General features: G+C 41.6%; 2 protein-coding genes across 2 annotated transcripts in view; one reads left to right on the top strand and one right to left on the bottom strand.

Moving 5' to 3' along the window:
- Positions 1–553: 553 nt before the first annotated feature.
- Positions 554–7,646, bottom strand: LOC122547451 (mucin-5B-like; the record flags this gene model as incomplete). Its single annotated transcript, XM_043686074.1, has 8 exons — positions 7,628–7,646; positions 7,160–7,264; positions 6,987–7,027; positions 6,451–6,573; positions 6,275–6,373; positions 3,436–3,564; positions 3,266–3,305; positions 554–671 (listed from the first exon to the last, which is right to left on the bottom strand). Coding segments are annotated over exons 1-8 (674 nt in total), but the record flags the coding sequence as incomplete, so codon positions are not given.
- Positions 7,647–18,689: 11,043 nt separating this feature from the next.
- Positions 18,690–19,868, top strand: part of LOC122547450 (sodium-coupled neutral amino acid transporter 5-like) — a 6,385-nt gene continuing 5,206 nt past the window's right edge. Inside the window, exon 1 of the mRNA XM_043686071.1 lies at positions 18,690–18,918. Coding sequence (XP_043542006.1) covers positions 18,690–18,918 — 229 coding nt within the window. The remainder of the gene's footprint in view (positions 18,919–19,868) is intronic.

Genomic DNA, 19,868 nt, shown 5'->3' with positions numbered 1-19,868 from the left:
TGTTATCTTTCATATCTCTCACCTTGTTTTCACTGCATCATGATTCCCCCTGCCTAAACACTCTTGTCCTGATGTTTCCACTAGAATTGGAGCCTTTTTTCTCAACTTTTTCGGACTATTTGACTGTAGCTCAAGTTTCTGCCAGGCTACCCCTTCTGAGTTATATCTTGGATGGTGATTCTTTTCTGATCTTTTTTAGAGATGCCCTTTCTCTGAGTTTTCTCTAACTATCTGTGTTTCATGTTTCAGCTTGTTCACCCTTCTTTCGCCCCAATATTTTTCTGATATACTGTTCTCTCACTGACAGTCCTCTGTGAATTGATATTCTCTCCCTCTTGAAAATTTCTCCCAGCCAATTATTTTCCTGGTGTATCTTTCAGACTTTGTATTGTCCTTCAAATTGCTCTGAATGTTTGACACTATTTTATGTTTCTGCCACCTCTCTCCATGATGTTATTTTTGGATTTTGCTGCTCTTTGATGTTTCTCTCAATTGAGAGCTCCCACTTTATGTCCCTTGTTTTTAAGCCTGCTCAGATGTTTCTTATACTTACATAGAATACGTCAAACACCGCCCTTCACAGTAAGTCATTGGTACTTTTTCTTTAGATCGACATCCTTGATGGTTGATATAGGTTGTGGTTTGAGAAACTGTACATGTCTTTGGAATACCTATAATTGTGAACATTATTAAGCTCATTAAAGTTCAGTGAAGTCAATTCAGATAATTTTTCATACATTAAAGCAGACAATGAGATGAGGGCAACATTTTAAATTTAATATCTTGCATCTGAAATGATATAACAATTTATAGGTTCTGAATTTCAGAGCAGTGAATTCTGAACTTTAATCTGTGTTGTGTGTTTGGATCCTATGGAGGTTTTGATGCATTCACATTCGCTGAAATTATCCAGCAAATTCAGATCATGAGGGGCTGATCTGCACAGCCGTCTGTGAAATTCTACACAAGATACAAGCATACAAATTAGGAGGAGAATAGCCCCCTCAAAGCTGCTCCACTATTTGTCAAGATTGTTCGTTAACTATGGCCTTTATTTTCTGGTCTAACCCTTATATCCCTTGACTCCCATATTCATCATAAGTCTAACTAACTCAGTCTTAAGTATATTAAATGACTGTTCACTGAGATTTCTACAGACTAATGATCCTTCATAAAAAAAACTCTCATCTTGGTTTCAAGTGGGGGACCCTTAGTTTTTAAACTGTGTCCCCTAGTTCTGGTCAGTCCTGTTAGGGAGAACTTTGTTTCAGCAATCACCCAGTTTATCTTCCTTGGGATCATAAATATTTCAATAAGATCACTTCTCATTATTCTAAATGCCAATGGATATAGGCCTAATCCCTCTTCAGAAGCCAAATTATTAATGTTCGGAATCAGTTGAATGAAATTTCTCTGCATTGCTTCTGATGCTATTATATCCTTCCTGAACTAACAAGACCAATTCTGTACACATTTCCTTTTCAATGGATGAGAATCTTCCATTTGTCTTCCCAATCATTCATTGTTCCTCAATAATAATGTTGAGCAATTCATGCACTATGACACCAAGATCCCCCGTACCTTCAAATTCTGCAATCTCTCTTCATTTAAATAAGAAACTGCATTTCTATTCCAGTCAAAATGGATAGGTTCTCATTTCCCACATTATATTCCACCTGCTATCTTTTTCCAACTCACTTAACCTATCTGTATTCCTTTGGAGACTCCTTATGTCCTATTCACAACTTATTCTCTGTTCGATCTTTGTGTCATCAGCTAAATTAACAACCATATAATCTGTCTTTTCAATCAAATTATTAATATAGATTATTAATATATATTGCAAATAATTAGAGTTTTTTGAGGAAGTAGCAAACAAGGTGGACAAATAGTAACCAGTGAGTGTGGTGAACTTGAATCTACAGAATCCACAATCCTGTTGCCTTTCATTTGTTACCTCTTGCCAACCCAAAAATGATCTATAAATATCTGCTGTCTGCTTTCTGTTAGACAAACAATCTTCAACCCATGCCAGCCAGTTACCTTTCATATCATGAGGGCTTATTTTCTATGTAATAACCCATGAAATAACACTTTGTCAAATGTCTTCTAGAAATCCAAGTTCATCACAGTCTCCGGTCACCATTTATTCACTCTGTTTGTTACTTCCTCAAAAAACTTAAGTAAATTAATCTGTGGACTGTAGTCATTCAAGAAGGCTGCTTACCACCACTTTCTCAAGAACAATTAGAGATGGGCAATAAATGGTAGTCTAACAAGTGACATCCAGACCTATGAATGAATTTGAAAAAAGCATGTTCTGGCATTTGCCAGACAGCAAGCCATTATAGATCTGATATTGTGAAATGAGACAAGCCAACAGTCCCTCACAGTGAATGTAAAATTCCATCATATTATAATTCCCAATGGCACATTAACCATGAGATCATGCTTGTTGGTCAGACATTTGTAAATTGGGGACTCCTGTACTTCCATAGTTATTGTTTCACTAATAATAACCTGTCTGTTCTTAAAGTTATTCTTAATTTAGGAACAGACCGCTGTGTTATTGTGATGTACTGAAATGTGTCTCCACTGGGTTAACTATAATTTAGTTAAAAAGAAAATCTCTTCTAAAGGAGATCTGCCTATAAATATCATACTGTCCTATATTTCATACCTGATAACTGCAGGTCATTGAAAGATAAAAAAAAAAGTACTTATGAAGTTTGGATTTAAGTGGGTTATAATGTTTACTTCATAATGGCTAATCATATAAAAATTACATCTTCAGGTCTCCCAAATTGTTTTATAGCCAGTCAACTAATTTGAAAGTGTATTCATTATTGTGTTCAAAACAAATGTCACACCCAACTTGTGCTCAACAAAGGCCCACAAATAGGAATCAAAACAAGGATCAGTTTTTGCAATGTTGGTTGAGGGATAAATGAGAGTCAGACAATGAGGAAAACTCTGCCCTTCTTCAAATAACACTACAGTGTCTTTGACATTACTAATATATGATACTTCTGACAATGAGATACTCCCTTGTAACATCATTGCAGAGTCAGCATTAAATAGTTATGCAAGGCCTGAAATGATTCATTCATAACAAATAAGACTCTGAATGAGTGGTGGGAATTTTTAGCACAAAGCTAAGGCTAACATTGAATTAAATTCACTTTTACCAGGATTGCATCAGTTTGACTGCATCTTAATTTAGAGGGAAAGGGAGATTTTGTAACTGTTTAAATGTGCTACTTACATGTTTTACAACAGCCATCTGAGTCCATATGTATTGTTCCCTGTGGAAGAGAATCAACCAATAAAAATTGTTGTTTGAAAACTCAAATCTTACAAAACTTCTGGTTATTCAATTTACAGAACAGATTTTAAAAAATTTGTAAAATGATTAGGTAAAAATTTTGTACGCACAGGTTCACAGTTATCAGGATCCAGGTGGGAGCATCTTTGATGATAGATGTTTGAAACAAGGTGAGATCCTACTTTCTCACACTCATATTTCGTGCAATTGTTCTTTGAATCTGATGTTGCAGCTCCAGGCTGTGCAATTAAAGGAAAAGAAAAGTTTTCAATGCCAAGTAACGACATAGAAAGCTGCTGCTATCCCTGAAATGTAGCTAGCTGACGGCTGTGGAGCCTGTCAGTGCTCAGACACTACAGCAGTTTGGCCAAGCCTGCAATCGTCAGTCTGCCTCCATGGACAAGTTGTCTGCTGCTGTAGAGAGGCAGGCCCAGTACCATCAGAGGCTGCTGGAGAGTTGACAATGCCTGCTGCCCCAGGCATTTGTTCTCAAGGTAAAAGACAGGGCAAAACGGGGGAGCCTTAAGCCTTGTCCAGGCTCCCCCTCCTCACAAGAAGACTGGTTGATACCATGAGGCTTCCAGCCAGAGGAGGAATCACACATAGGTCATGCTACAGTTTCTATGCAGGACACTGCAGAGGTAGCCCAGCCTTGATTGCCACCCTGCCTGCCCTGCTCCGACCCTTGAAAGTTCCAACTGGAGGGTCAACTTGCCTTTGACAAAAAAACCCTTGGCATGTCTGGCCTGTTCAGACACAAATGCCCAGGAGTTGCTTGACCAAACAACCAGAGCCAACAGGCACCACTACATCATTTCTTATCCACTGACAAGGCTGTGGTTGTAGAAGGAACATCAAATGCATCAAGTGGGAGTCACATTAGCAATGCATGTGCATGGCATCTGCTCACTCTGCCGTTGCCTACTGTTTGGCTGGCTGGTGCACAGAAGTGTATACCTGAGGGAGTTCCCTGTAGTGACAGTGACAGGGAGGTGCAAACAACATGGTCAATGGTGCAGCATGGTTAGGGAGTAGAGACACTGCATGTCTGTGCTGTCAAGATGTTGTAGGACAATGTTATTTCTATGTGAATGCCCAAAGACTGGATGCAGATATAACCCCTCCCTCACATGTTGCCCCACTAAACCTAGCTATCACAAGTCTCTTTGTGGCCATTCTCCTCAACACTGCACATTTTCTATGTGTTTCATGATTGAAACAACAGTGAGCTCTGTCAGTGGCTTCCCCCCTAAACATGAATGTACCGCTGAGACTCTCAATATCAGATTCACCTTCCTAGGTACCTATTCTGTCAACACTACAGATTTCACATTTCCTGTGATAGGGCAAATTTCATAATGAACTAGTTAACAGGTGACCTGGTGGGATATCTCACCAGGGATGGGAAGTGGGCAATATGTTAGTTGCCACCTAATATGTTTGCCCTCACAGTTTGAAACAAAGCTGGAAAATCGTTGCCCATGTCCCCATGTTTGGATTCCTAGCCCAGTCACATTACCACTAAGCTACCATCCTCTCACTAACTGAGAAGACACATTGTGATATTGCACAAAATGAAGGGAACATTTTAAAATGTAAATTTCCCAGTATTTATGCTTTAACATTGCTGGGACTGAAGGATTTCATTACATGCTTTCGAAGGCCACCCACACATTTAGAATAGAATTGTGTTTTCACTCTATTTGAGGGAAGCATCATGGGAACTTACTTTGGTACTTCAGTAAGGTAATTCCCGATACAATGCCAAATAGGGTTCTTTCCAAGTAGGCTGGTTTCACTTTGTAATTGGTTGTTATAGAGGATTCGTACCTTAATATTACACTGATTTAGTCTCAACTGGAGTGCCTTGCCCAATTCTGGACATTGCACTTTAGGAAGGATGAGCAGCTTTTAGAAACGGTGCAGGAAAGAAAGATTTTCAGGATGAGGGACTTAGTCAGATGAATAGATTGGAGAAGATGGGTGCATTGGTGGCTCAGTGGTTAGCACTGCTGCCTCACAGCACCAGGGACCTGGGTTTGATTCCACCATTGAGTGACTGTCGGTGTGGAGTTTACACATTTCCCTAGGATAGGATGGGATGATCTGTGGACTCAATGTGCTGAATGGCCTGGAATAACACTGTTGGGATTCTATGAATTTAAGATAAAGTTTAGGGGAGATTTGATGAAGCTGTTCAAAACCATGAACTTTCTAAACAGAATAGATGGAGAAAAATACTGTTCCCATTGGCAAAAGGGTTGAGAGCCAGAATACATATTTTTTTAAAGATGAGTAAAAGAACATGAAAATATAATATTTTTATATAGCCAGTGATTAGGATCTGGAATGCATTCCTTGCACGTGTGAGGCTGCAGATACAGTTGGGGCTTTCGTAAGCAAAATGGGTAATCATTTGAAGAAGAAAGATTTTCACCACTCAGGGGGAAGGAATGGAATTAACTGGATTGCACTTGTAGAGACACAGCAGGAAAACAATGAGCTCAATAGTCTCTATTTTTGCTGTAACCATTCCAAGACTCTACAATTCTACTTTTAAATTTAAATATTTATCAATTCCCTAAGCAAAAAGCATATCTCCAAATTTTTACTCACAGTTTTGCTCTTGATTCATGATCATGTTGCATTTTTCTGAACCTCATCAACTTGCTCATCACTTGCAAGTTGTCCCAATTCAGTTCCTTTGACTAAATCTACACTTTTTGTTTAACAGAGTAACTTGACAATTCCAAATAATATCCCTTATTTAAAAGCATACTACAGCTCACATTGGTTCAAGTAGAAACCCATTAAACATTTCAAGTAGTTTTTTCACATAACAAAATAGTTGAATATTCCATTCTAACACAATGCCTCAAAATCTTAAATAGATGTGGATTATTATGCTGACACTAAATTATTATGCAATACACAATATAATATGCATACCTGGAGGATTATTGGTGGTTTATTTGGGATCTCAATTATACAGTCAACCTGTGTACAATTCCCACAACATTGTCCTTTCACTTCCTTATACTTAAAACCCTGCGAGGAAGCAATAGACTGATGAGCATTGTTCAAGTAAAGAAGAATTATTACTGATTTATGAATTGCATACTTACCGGTGGACAATGAGAATCACACTTGATGGGAGTACACTTGATAGCTTTGTGCTGTGTTGATGGATCAGTTTCATTAGTACATTTACAGTTCTCACAAGGGTCCTGAGGAACAACCATTCCTGGCTGGAAAAGAAGATGTAGCTTTCAATAAAATGGTTTGTAAAATTTTGTGGATCTTTTTATCCATCAGAATGGTGGATTCCAGTAGATAAAATTAATTAAAACTATGGATGCTTAGTTCCACCTGGTGCTTTATGGTCTGCATGAAATCCATTTGTGCATTATTTTAGCACAGATATAAATATTAAATACACAAATTTATTTTAACTGGATTGTAGTTTTAATGCTACATTAATATTTTAGCAAATAAAGAAGCACCTTGTTTCATTTTCATGACTTAAAATGTTCACTTTATTTTGTGCTGTTTTGACTTTGTGAGTTTGTCGAGAATTAGAAGTTAAAACTATGGAAACTATAAACTGAACGTGTGAGAAACACCAACAAATCATATCTCAAAATGTCTGAATGTTCTTTACCTTGTACTCAGTGTCATTGAATACACACACTGGCTTAGACTCTGAAAAATGAAATGTTATTCCATTAATTTAAGAATAGTTTACAATTAAGATGACAAGTTTAAGCGCAATTGTTATGGTGACGCCAGTAAAATGTTATTTAATTCACATTAAACAGAGTTGCGACTACTTACCACATTTGTAACTTGGACAACACTTGTCTTCATGAATATGGTATACTGGTTCATATCCAAGTTTGCAATCAAATTTCAAAGTGGGACAGTGGGTCACATTGCATTCTAAAAGAACAAAAAATTGACACTGCTTAAGAAACTTGAAGTTATTATTTCATTTCAGTACCTAATTTGAAGTGATATCAATGAGAGAAGTTTATTCAAGATAAAAAAAACAAATCTATTCAAGTAATTCACCAGTGGTATCTGAAGAGACCAGAAATACTCAAACAGTGAGTTTTGACTTTGTCAGCTCCTTTTTATTTCTTAATAGAAGAATGAACATATCTCAGCATAGGTAACAACAGGAAAACCAATGGAAAAAATATGACATTTTTTGGGTTAAGTGGGAACTGCATCGTGTTTCTTGGGGGTTTCTTGCCACAAGGCCTAGCGAGATTTCACTTATCAAACTGCCTCATTAATTACCTGCCTTGCCACATGCCATTGCTCTCATATGATCCAAGTCCCATCTTACTTCACGGTGTCCCCAGAACAAGCTGCCATTCAGCAAATTGCTGTGCACTGGGACAAGCATTGGAGATATGTTGTTGCCCCTCACTGTCAATATAATGGCACACCAGCCACAAAGTCATGCATTTACAGTATATAGCCACCACGGCTGACACTTCCTCACACAAACAATCTGATTCTCTCATCCTATTTGTTGTTTGACCAACAGACCACACAGTTTACCTGTCCTTAGCTATGTCCCACCTGAACACTTTCTAAGTCACAGTTTCTCATCCCCAGTGCCTTGCTGGACATCAGGCGCTTGTCATTGTCAGCAGGTAGGCGATGGCCAAATAGTATTATTGCTGGACTGTTAATCCAGAAACTCAGATAAATGTTCTGGGGACCCAGGTTCGAAACCTGCCACAGCAGATGGTGGAATTTGAATTCAATTTTTAAAAATCTGGAACTAAGAATCTACTGATCACCATGAAACCATTGTTGATTATTGGAGGGAGTCGCCCTGGGAGTCCTCAACATTGACTCCAGATCCCGTCAAATCTCATGCCTTCAGGTTAAACATGAGCAAGGAAACCTCCTGCTGACTACCACATAGCATCCTCCCTCAGCTGATGAATTGGTACTTCTCCATGTTGAACAAAACTTAGAGGATGCACTGAGGGTAGCAAGGGCACAAATGTACTATGGGTGAGGGATTTCAATGTCTATCACCAAGAGTGGCTCGGCAGCAGGTTCTACTGATCGAGCTGCTTGGGTCCTAAAGAACCTAGATGCTAGACTGGGTCTGCGGCAGGTGGTGAGGGGACCAACAAGAGGGAAAACATACTTGATCTCATCCTTACCATCCTGCCAACTGCAGATGTATCTGTCCATGACATTAACATAAGAATGACCACCGCACAATCCTTGTTGAGACAAAGTCCCACCTTCACTTTGAGAATAATGCCCACTGTGGCATTGTCTTCGTACTAAATAGGAAAGATTTTGAACAGATCTAGCAACTCAACACTGAGCATCTATGAGGCCCTGTGATCAACAGCAGCAGAATTGTACTTCAGCACAATCTGTAACCTGGTGGTCCGGCATATCCCGCACTCAACCATTCTCCTCAAGCCAGGGGATCAACTCTGATTCAATGGAAACTGCAGGACAGCACCAGGCATACCTGAAGATGAGGTGTTAATCTTGTGAAGCCACCAAACATGACTACTTGCACACCAAACACCATAAGCAGCAAGTGATAGACAAGCTAAGCGATCACACAACCAACGGATCAGATCTAAGCTCTGCTTCCCTCCCACATCTAGTCATGAATGGTGGTGGATAATTAAACAACTGACTAGAGGAGAAGGTTCCACAAACTTCCCCATTCTCAATTATGGAAGAGCCCAGCACATCAGTATAAAAGATAAGGCTGAAGATTTCACAGCAATCTTCAGCCAGTAGTGCCGAATGGATGATGCTTCGGTTCACTCCACGTTATCAAGGAGCCCTTGCAAAATGGGCATCAGAGGGCAAACACTCTGGTGGTTAGAGTCATCCTTGACAAATGGGAAGATGATTGTGGTTGTTGGAGGTCAGTCATCTCAGCTCCAGGACATCTCTGCAGGAGTTAGTCAGGGTAGTATCCTTGGCCCAATCAGCTTAAGCTGCTTCATCAATGACCTTATCATAAGGTCAAAGGTGGGATGTTTGCCAATGATTGTACAATGTTCAGCACCATTCTCAACTCCTCAAATACCGAAGCAGTCCACGTTCAAATGCAACAAGATCTGGATAATACCCAGGCTTGGGCTGATAATTAGCAAGCACCATTCGTGCCACACAAATGCCAACTATGACCATCACGAATAAGAGACAATCTAACCACTGTCCCCTTGGCATTCAACGGTGTTACCATCACTGAATCCTCCACTAACAACATCCTGGGGGTTATCATTTACCAGAATCTCAACACATAAACGCAGTGGCAACAAGAGCAGGTCAGAAGCTAGGAATAATGCGGCAAGTAACTCACCTCCTGATTCCTCAAAGCCTGTCAACCATCTACAAGGCACAAGTCAGGAGGGTGATGAAATACTCCCCAGTTGCCTGGATGGGTGCAGCTCCAACAACCCTCAAGAAGCTTGACACCATCCAGGACAAAACAGCTTACTTGATTGGCACCACATCCACAAGCATCCAAACCCTCCATTACCGGCGCTCAGTAGCAGCAGTGTGTACTATCTACAAGATGCACTGCAGAAATTAATCAAAGATCCTTACACAGCACCTACCAAACCCACGACCACTTTGATCTAGAAGGAAAGGACAGCAGGAACACCAGCACCTTCAAGTTCCTCTCCAAGCCACTCACCATCCTGACTTAGAAACATATTGCCATTCCTTGAGTGATGCTGGGCTTAAACCTGGAATGCCCGTCCTAATGGCATGGTGGGTTGACCTGAAGCAGGTGGTATGCAGCAATTCAAGAAGGCAACTCACCACCACTTTCTCAATGGCAACTAGGGACGGGCAATAAAATGCTGGCCAGCTAGCGATGGCCACATCCTACAAATGAATTAAGAAAACAAAGGTCTGGCAGTGTCTGAGTCCAGTTCTGAAGAAGGGGTCACCAGACTCAAAAGGAAAATGGATAAGAATCTGAGGAAGAAAGAATTTCAAGACGAAGGGAAAGAATGAAGGGGTGGAACTAGCTGAATTGCTGTTGTGGAGAGTCAGCAGGGAACCAATGAGCTCAATGTCCTTTTTTTTGCTATAATCATTATAAGACTCTACAATTAAACCTTTAAATTCAAATATCTATCAATTCCCTCAGCAATAAGTATATCTCCACATTTTCACTCATATTTTTGCACTTGATTCATGATCACGTTGCATTCTTCTGAACCTCATTAATTCACTGATCACTTGATGCAAATGGGCAAAGTTTTTCTTGTTTCCAATTCAGTTATTTTGATTAACTCAACACAGTTATTTTGTTAAACAGAGCACCTTGACAATTCTGCTTTCTGCTTAACTATGTTTTCTCTCCACAGATGCTGCAAAACCTGCTGAGTTTCGCCAGAAAATTCTGTTTTTGTTTTCAGATTTCTAGCATCCCCAGTTCCTTGATTTGTTTTACTAATCTACTCGAGCCACATGTTAATCAGGTCCTGTCTGACTTGTAGCACCTGACAGAATCTAGCTCTATCACTCACAAGGATAGCTTCCTCCTCCACAATGACCTCATCGCCCTCGTCAGACGACTGCCCGCCTTCCCCCAGTTCCTCAGCATCTATCACATCATCTCATTGTCTGCTGCAGAATATAGCTCTCCAAGATAATACAGTACACTCTGTCTGGACTATACTGGCGGCCTCCCCTACACTGCTCCTAGCAACAGAACCACATCTTCACCATAGCCCTGATCAAAGCAGAAACGGCAATATATCTGAGCTCTGGCTCAGTCAAGTATTGTGTAATGAGTCATAGTTGCTGTGGCTAGTTCTTGTTCCCCAGGAACCAGCCTTGAAGGTACCTGGACTCTTAAATGCACAAATACATGAGAGTGCAGCAGGATGTCAGAGTTATGGCAGCTGCCCAGGATAGCAGACACAAAAAGAAATCATATATCGCCTGATCATTAATGGAATGGAGCCTCTTCCAGTTGATGAATTCTGCAGAGTTATGGTACTGTCTTCTCAGTGCCACTGTTCATTGGCTTTAAAAATCATGTGGAGAAAGTGAGGTCTGCAGATGCTGGAGATCAGAGATGGAAATATGTTGCTGGAAAAGCGCAGCAGGTCAGGCAGCATCTAGGGAACAGGAGAATCGACGTTTCGGGCATTAGCCCTTCTTCAGGAAGAAGGGCTAATGCCCGAAACGTCGATTCTCCTGTTCCCTAGATGCTGCCTGACCTGCTGCGCTTTTCCAGCAACATATTTCCATCTCTGATCTCCAGCATCTGCAGACCTCACTTTCTCCACATGATTTTTAAAGCCTGTTCCCTAGATGCTGCCTGACCTGCTGCGCTTTTCCAGCAACATATTTCCATCTCTGATCTCCAGCATCTGCAGACCTCACTTTCTCCACATGATTTTTAAAGCCTGTTCCCTAGATGCTGCCTGACCTGCTGCGCTTTTCCAGCAACATATTTCCATCTCTGATCTCCAGCATCTGCAGACCTCACTTTCTCCACATGATTTTTAAAGCCTGTTCCCTAGATGCTGCCTGACCTGCTGCGCTTTTCCAGCAACATATTTCCATCTCTGATCTCCAGCATCTGCAGACCTCACTTTCTCCACATGATTTTTAAAGCCAATGAACAGTGGCACTGAGAAGACAGTACCATAACTCTGCAGAATTCATCAACTGGAAGAGGCTCCATTCCATTAATGATCAGGCGATATATGATTTCTTTTTGTGTCTGCTATCCTGGGCAGCTGCCATAACTCTGACATCCTGCTGCACTCTCATGTATTTGTGCATTTAAGAGTCCAGGTACCTTCAAGGCTGGTTCCTGGGGAACAAGAACTAGCCACAGCAACTATGACTCATTACACAATACTTGACTGAGCCAGAGCTCAGATATATTGCCGTTTCTGCTTTGATCAGGGCTATGGTGAAGATGTGGTTCTGTTGCTAGGAGCAGTGTAGGGGAGGCCGCCAGTATAGTCCAGACAGAGTGTACTGTATTATCTTGGAGAGCTATATTCTGCAGCAGACAATGAGATGATGTGATAGATGCTGAGGAACTGGGGGAAGGCGGGCAGTCGTCTGACGAGGGCGATGAGGTCATTGTGGAGGAGGAAGCTATCCTTGTGAGTGATAGAGCTAGATTCTGTCAGGTGCTACAAGTCAGACAGGACCTGATTAACATGTGGCTCGAGTAGATTAGTAAAACAAATCAAGGAACTGGGGATGCTAGAAATCTGAAAACAAAAACAGAATTTTCTGGCGAAACTCAGCAGGTTTTGCAGCATCTGTGGAGAGAAAACATAGTTAAGCAGAAAGCAGAATTGTCAAGGTGCTCTGTTTAACAAAATAACTGTGTTGAGTTAATCAAAATAACTGAATTGGAAACAAGAAAAACTTTGCCCATTTGCATCAAGTGATCAGTGAATTAATGAGGTTCAGAAGAATGCAACGTGATCATGAATCAAGTGCAAAAATATGAGTGAAAATGTGGAGATATACTTATTGCTGAGGGAATTGATAGATATTTGAATTTAAAGGTTTAATTGTAGAGTCTTATAATGATTATAGCAAAAAAAAGGACATTGAGCTCATTGGTTCCCTGCTGACTCTCCACAACAGCAATTCAGCTAGTTCCACCCCTTCATTCTTTCCCTTCGTCTTGAAATTCTTTCTTCCTCAGATTCTTATCCATTTTCCTTTTGAGTCTGGTGACCCCTTCTTCAGAACTGGACTCAGACACTGCCAGACCTTTGTTTTCTTAATTCATTTGTAGGATGTGGCCATCGCTAGCTGGCCAGCATTTTATTGCCCGTCCCTAGTTGCCATTGAGAAAGTGGTGGTGAGTTGCCTTCTTGAATTGCTGCATACCACCTGCTTCAGGTCAACCCACCATGCCATTAGGACGGGCATTCCAGGTTTAAGCCCAGCATCACTCAAGGAATGGCAATATGTTTCTAAGTCAGGATGGTGAGTGGCTTGGAGAGGAACTTGAAGGTGCTGGTGTTCCTGCTGTCCTTTCCTTCTAGATCAAAGTGGTCGTGGGTTTGGTAGGTGCTGTGTAAGGATCTTTGATTAATTTCTGCAGTGCATCTTGTAGATAGTACACACTGCTGCTACTGAGCGCCGGTAATGGAGGGTTTGGATGCTTGTGGATGTGGTGCCAATCAAGTAAGCTGTTTTGTCCTGGATGGTGTCAAGCTTCTTGAGGGTTGTTGGAGCTGCACCCATCCAGGCAACTGGGGAGTATTTCATCACCCTCCTGACTTGTGCCTTGTAGATGGTTGACAGGCTTTGAGGAATCAGGAGGTGAGTTACTTGCCGCATTATTCCTAGCTTCTGACCTGCTCTTGTTGCCACTGCGTTTATGTGTTGAGATTCTGGTAAATGATAACCCCCAGGATGTTGTTAGTGGAGGATTCAGTGATGGTAACACCGTTGAATGCCAAGGGGACAGTGGTTAGATTGTCTCTTATTCGTGATGGTCATAGTTGGCATTTGTGTGGCACGAATGGTGCTTGCTAATTATCAGCCCAAGCCTGGGTATTATCCAGATCTTGTTGCATTTGAACGTGGACTGCTTCGGTATTTGAGGAGTTGAGAATGGTGCTGAACATTGTACAATCATTGGCAAACATCCCACCTTTGACCTTATGATAAGGTCATTGATGAAGCAGCTTAAGCTGATTGGGCCAAGGATACTACCCTGACTAACTCCTGCAGAGATGTCCTGGAGCTGAGATGACTGACCTCCAACAACCACAATCATCTTCCCATTTGTCAAGGATGACTCTAACCACCAGAGTGTTTGCCCTCTGATGCCCATTTTGCAAGGGCTCCTTGATAACGTGGAGTGAACCGAAGCATCATCCATTCGGCACTACTGGCTGAAGATTGCTGTGAAATCTTCAGCCTTATCTTTTATACTGATGTGCTGGGCTCTTCCATAATTGAGAATGGGGAAGTTTGTGGAACCTTCTCCTCTAGTCAGTTGTTTACTTATCCACCACCATTCATGACTAGATGTGGGAGGGAAGCAGAGCTTAGATCTGATCCGTTGGTTGTGTGATCGCTTAGCTTGTCTATCACTTGCTGCTTATGGTGTTTGGTGTGCAAGTAGTCATGTTTGGTGGCTTCACAAGATTAACACCTCATCTTCAGGTATGCCTGGTGCTGTCCTGCAGTTTCCATTGAATCAGAGTTGATCCCCTGGCTTGAGGAGAATGGTTGAGTGCGGGATATGCCGGACCATCAGGTTACAGATTGTGCTGGAGTACAATTCTGCTGCTGTTGATCACAGGGCCTCATGGATGCTCAGTGTTGAGTTGCTAGATCTGTTCAAAATCTTTCCTATTTAGTACGAAGACAATGCCACAGTGGGCATTATTCTCAAAGTGAAGGTGGGACTTTGTCTCAACAAGGATTGTGCGGTGGTCATTCTTATGTTAATGTCATGGACAGATACATCTGCAGTTGGCAGGATGGTAAGGATGAGATCAAGTATGTTTTCCCTCTTGTTGGTCCCCTCACCACCTGCCGCAGACCCAGTCTAGCATCTAGGTTCTTTAGGACCCAAGCAGCTCGATCAGTAGAACCTGCTGCCGAGCCACTCTTGGTGATAGACATTGAAATCCCTCACCCATAGTACATTTGTGCCCTTGCTACCCTCAGTGCATCCTCTAAGTTTTGTTCAACATGGAGAAGTACCAATTCATCAGCTGAGGGAGGATGCTATGTGGTAGTCAGCAGGAGGTTTCCTTGCTCATGTTTAACCTGAAGGCATGAGATTTGACGGGATCTGGAGTCAATGTTGAGGACTCCCAGGGCGACTCCCTCCAATAATCAACAATGGTTTCATGGTGATCAGTAGATTCTTAGTTCCAGATTTTTAAAAATTGAATTCAAATTCCACCATCTGCTGTGGCAGGTTTCGAACCTGGGTCCCCAGAACATTTATCTGAGTTTCTGGATTAACAGTCCAGCAATAATACTATTTGGCCATCGCCTACCTGCTGACAATGACAAGCGCCTGATGTCCAGCAAGGCACTGGGGATGAGAAACTGTGACTTAGAAAGTGTTCAGGTGGGACATAGCTAAGGACAGGTAAACTGTGTGGTCTGTTGGTCAAACAACAAATAGGATGAGAGAATCAGATTGTTTGTGTGAGGAAGTGTCAGCCGTGGTGGCTATATACTGTAAATGCATGACTTTGTGGCTGGTGTGCCATTATATTGACAGTGAGGGGCAACAACATATCTCCAATGCTTGTCCCAGTGCACAGCAATTTGCTGAATGGCAGCTTGTTCTGGGGACACCGTGAAGTAAGATGGGACTTGGATCATATGAGAGCAATGGCATGTGGCAAGGCAGGTAATTAATGAGGCAGTTTGATAAGTGAAATCTCGCTAGGCCTTGTGGCAAGAAACCCCCAAGAAACACGATGCAGTTCCCACTTAACCCAAAAAATGTCATATTTTTTCCATTGGTTTTCCTGTTGTTACCTATGCTGAGATATGTTCATTCTTCTATTAAGAAATAAAAAGGAGCTGACAAAGTCAAAACTCACTGTTTGAGTATTTCTGGTCTCTTCAGATACCACTGGTGAATTACTTGAATAGATTTGTTTTTTTTATCTTGAATAAACTTCTCTCATTGATATCACTTCAAATTAGGTACTGAAATGAAATAATAACTTCAAGTTTCTTAAGCAGTGTCAATTTTTTGTTCTTTTAGAATGCAATGTGACCCACTGTCCCACTTTGAAATTTGATTGCAAACTTGGATATGAACCAGTATACCATATTCATGAAGACAAGTGTTGTCCAAGTTACAAATGTGGTAAGTAGTCGCAACTCTGTTTAATGTGAATTAAATAACATTTTACTGGCGTCACCATAACAATTGCGCTTAAACTTGTCATCTTAATTGTAAACTATTCTTAAATTAATGGAATAACATTTCATTTTTCAGAGTCTAAGCCAGTGTGTGTATTCAATGACACTGAGTACAAGGTAAAGAACATTCAGACATTTTGAGATATGATTTGTTGGTGTTTCTCACACGTTCAGTTTATAGTTTCCATAGTTTTAACTTCTAATTCTCGACAAACTCACAAAGTCAAAACAGCACAAAATAAAGTGAACATTTTAAGTCATGAAAATGAAACAAGGTGCTTCTTTATTTGCTAAAATATTAATGTAGCATTAAAACTACAATCCAGTTAAAATAAATTTGTGTATTTAATATTTATATCTGTGCTAAAATAATGCACAAATGGATTTCATGCAGACCATAAAGCACCAGGTGGAACTAAGCATCCATAGTTTTAATTAATTTTATCTACTGGAATCCACCATTCTGATGGATAAAAAGATCCACAAAATTTTACAAACCATTTTATTGAAAGCTACATCTTCTTTTCCAGCCAGGAATGGTTGTTCCTCAGGACCCTTGTGAGAACTGTAAATGTACTAATGAAACTGATCCATCAACACAGCACAAAGCTATCAAGTGTACTCCCATCAAGTGTGATTCTCATTGTCCACCGGTAAGTATGCAATTCATAAATCAGTAATAATTCTTCTTTACTTGAACAATGCTCATCAGTCTATTGCTTCCTCGCAGGGTTTTAAGTATAAGGAAGTGAAAGGACAATGTTGTGGGAATTGTACACAGGTTGACTGTATAATTGAGATCCCAAATAAACCACCAATAATCCTCCAGGTATGCATATTATATTGTGTATTGCATAATAATTTAGTGTCAGCATAATAATCCACATCTATTTAAGATTTTGAGGCATTGTGTTAGAATGGAATATTCAACTATTTTGTTATGTGAAAAAACTACTTGAAATGTTTAATGGGTTTCTACTTGAACCAATGTGAGCTGTAGTATGCTTTTAAATAAGGGATATTATTTGGAATTGTCAAGTTACTCTGTTAAACAAAAAGTGTAGATTTAGTCAAAGGAACTGAATTGGGACAACTTGCAAGTGATGAGCAAGTTGATGAGGTTCAGAAAAATGCAACATGATCATGAATCAAGAGCAAAACTGTGAGTAAAAATTTGGAGATATGCTTTTTGCTTAGGGAATTGATAAATATTTAAATTTAAAAGTAGAATTGTAGAGTCTTGGAATGGTTACAGCAAAAATAGAGACTATTGAGCTCATTGTTTTCCTGCTGTGTCTCTACAAGTGCAATCCAGTTAATTCCATTCCTTCCCCCTGAGTGGTGAAAATCTTTCTTCTTCAAATGATTACCCATTTTGCTTACGAAAGCCCCAACTGTATCTGCAGCCTCACACGTGCAAGGAATGCATTCCAGATCCTAATCACTGGCTATATAAAAATATTATATTTTCATGTTCTTTTACTCATCTTTAAAAAAATATGTATTCTGGCTCTCAACCCTTTTGCCAATGGGAACAGTATTTTTCTCCATCTATTCTGTTTAGAAAGTTCATGGTTTTGAACAGCTTCATCAAATCTCCCCTAAACTTTATCTTAAATTCATAGAATCCCAACAGTGTTATTCCAGGCCATTCAGCACATTGAGTCCACAGATCATCCCATCCTATCCTAGGGAAATGTGTAAACTCCACACCGACAGTCACTCAATGGTGGAATCAAACCCAGGTCCCTGGTGCTGTGAGGCAGCAGTGCTAACCACTGAGCCACCAATGCACCCATCTTCTCCAATCTATTCATCTGACTAAGTCCCTCATCCTGAAAATCTTTCTTTCCTGCACCGTTTCTAAAAGCTGCTCATCCTTCCTAAAGCGCAATGTCCAGAATTGGGCAAGGCACTCCAGTTGAGACTAAATCAGTGTAATATTAAGGTACGAATCCTCTATAACAACCAATTACAAAGTGAAACCAGCCTACTTGGAAAGAACCCTATTTGGCATTGTATCGGGAATTACCTTACTGAAGTACCAAAGTAAGTTCCCATGATGCTTCCCTCAAATAGAGTGAAAACACAATTCTATTCTAAATGTGTGGGTGGCCTTCGAAAGCATGTAATGAAATCCTTCAGTCCCAGCAATGTTAAAGCATAAATACTGGGAAATTTACATTTTAAAATGTTCCCTTCATTTTGTGCAATATCACAATGTGTCTTCTCAGTTAGTGAGAGGATGGTAGCTTAGTGGTAATGTGACTGGGCTAGGAATCCAAACATGGGGACATGGGCAACGATTTTCCAGCTTTGTTTCAAACTGTGAGGGCAAACATATTAGGTGGCAACTAACATATTGCCCACTTCCCATCCCTGGTGAGATATCCCACCAGGTCACCTGTTAACTAGTTCATTATGAAATTTGCCCTATCACAGGAGTATGACCTCCTCGGGTTTCTCACCCTTCGACCCCCCCCCTCCCCCCCCCTTGGCCCATCTCACGTCTCCCTCCCCCTCCCTGCAGATCCGGCGTGCCCTTCAGCAGCTGCTGTTCCCCAGGAAGGCCTTCCATTGGGTCCGGCACACTGGCATAGCCGTTGTGCTCCTCATCTGTGTCAACCTACTGGTCATCTTCGTCCCCAATATCCGAGACATCTTCGGTGTTATTGGTAAGTGGTACGCTAGCACTCGGGCTGGGCTGACTGGAGCCAAGCACTGAGATGCTGACATTCGGGGCTCGGAAATGGGAGCGGGTAGGCCACTCAGCCCCTCAAAGCTGCTGCACCACTCAGTAGGATCGTGACTGACTGACTGTCTGACTCAGTCCTGTTTTCCTGACATTACCATCACTGAATCCCCCTCCCCCCCAACTATCAACATCCTGGGGGTTACCGTTCCCAACAAGAGAGAATCTAACCATTGCCCCCTTGATGTTCAATGGCGTTACCATCACTGAATCCCTCTCCCCCACCATCAACATCCTGGGGGTTACCGTCCCCAACAAGAGAGAATCTAACCATTGCCCCCTTGATGTTCAATGGCGTTACCATCACTGAATCCCTCTCCCCCACTATCAACATCCTGGGGGTTACCGTCTCCAACAAGAGAGAATCTAACCATCGCCCCCTTTACGTTCAATGGCGTCGCCATCACTGAATCCCCCTCCCCCACTATCAACATCCTGGCATTAATCAGAAATATAACCAGACCCAGCCATTTCAATAGTGCAGTTACAGGAGCAGGTCAGAGGCTGGGAATCCTGCAGCGAGTAACTCCCCTCCTGATCCTCCCCCCCCCCCAAAGCCTGTCCCACCATCGACAAGGCACGAGTCAGGAGGGTGAGGGAATACTCCCCACTTGCCCTGGACGGGGGCAGCTCCAACAACACTCGAGAAGTTCAACTCCATCCAGGGACAAAGCAACCCTCTCACACCACCCTGGTTCAATCGACATGCTGACCCCCCACCTCATTCACCCCCTCCCTCCCTCCACCAAAGCAAAGAAAACACCTGGGCTAGGTAGGAATGCTTGGCTGAGGTCCAACACCGACACACAGTGACTGGTGCGGGACGGTGAAGAGGAAGTGGGGGAGTCGGATGGAGGGGTGGGGGCTGGAGGA

This window comes from Chiloscyllium plagiosum, unplaced genomic scaffold (genome assembly GCF_004010195.1).
Source record: "Chiloscyllium plagiosum isolate BGI_BamShark_2017 unplaced genomic scaffold, ASM401019v2 scaf_5234, whole genome shotgun sequence".
Lineage (NCBI taxonomy): Eukaryota > Metazoa > Chordata > Chondrichthyes > Orectolobiformes > Hemiscylliidae > Chiloscyllium > Chiloscyllium plagiosum.
The sequence above is the reverse complement of the archived record's forward strand: the minus strand, read 5'-3'. Positions and strand labels throughout refer to the sequence as shown.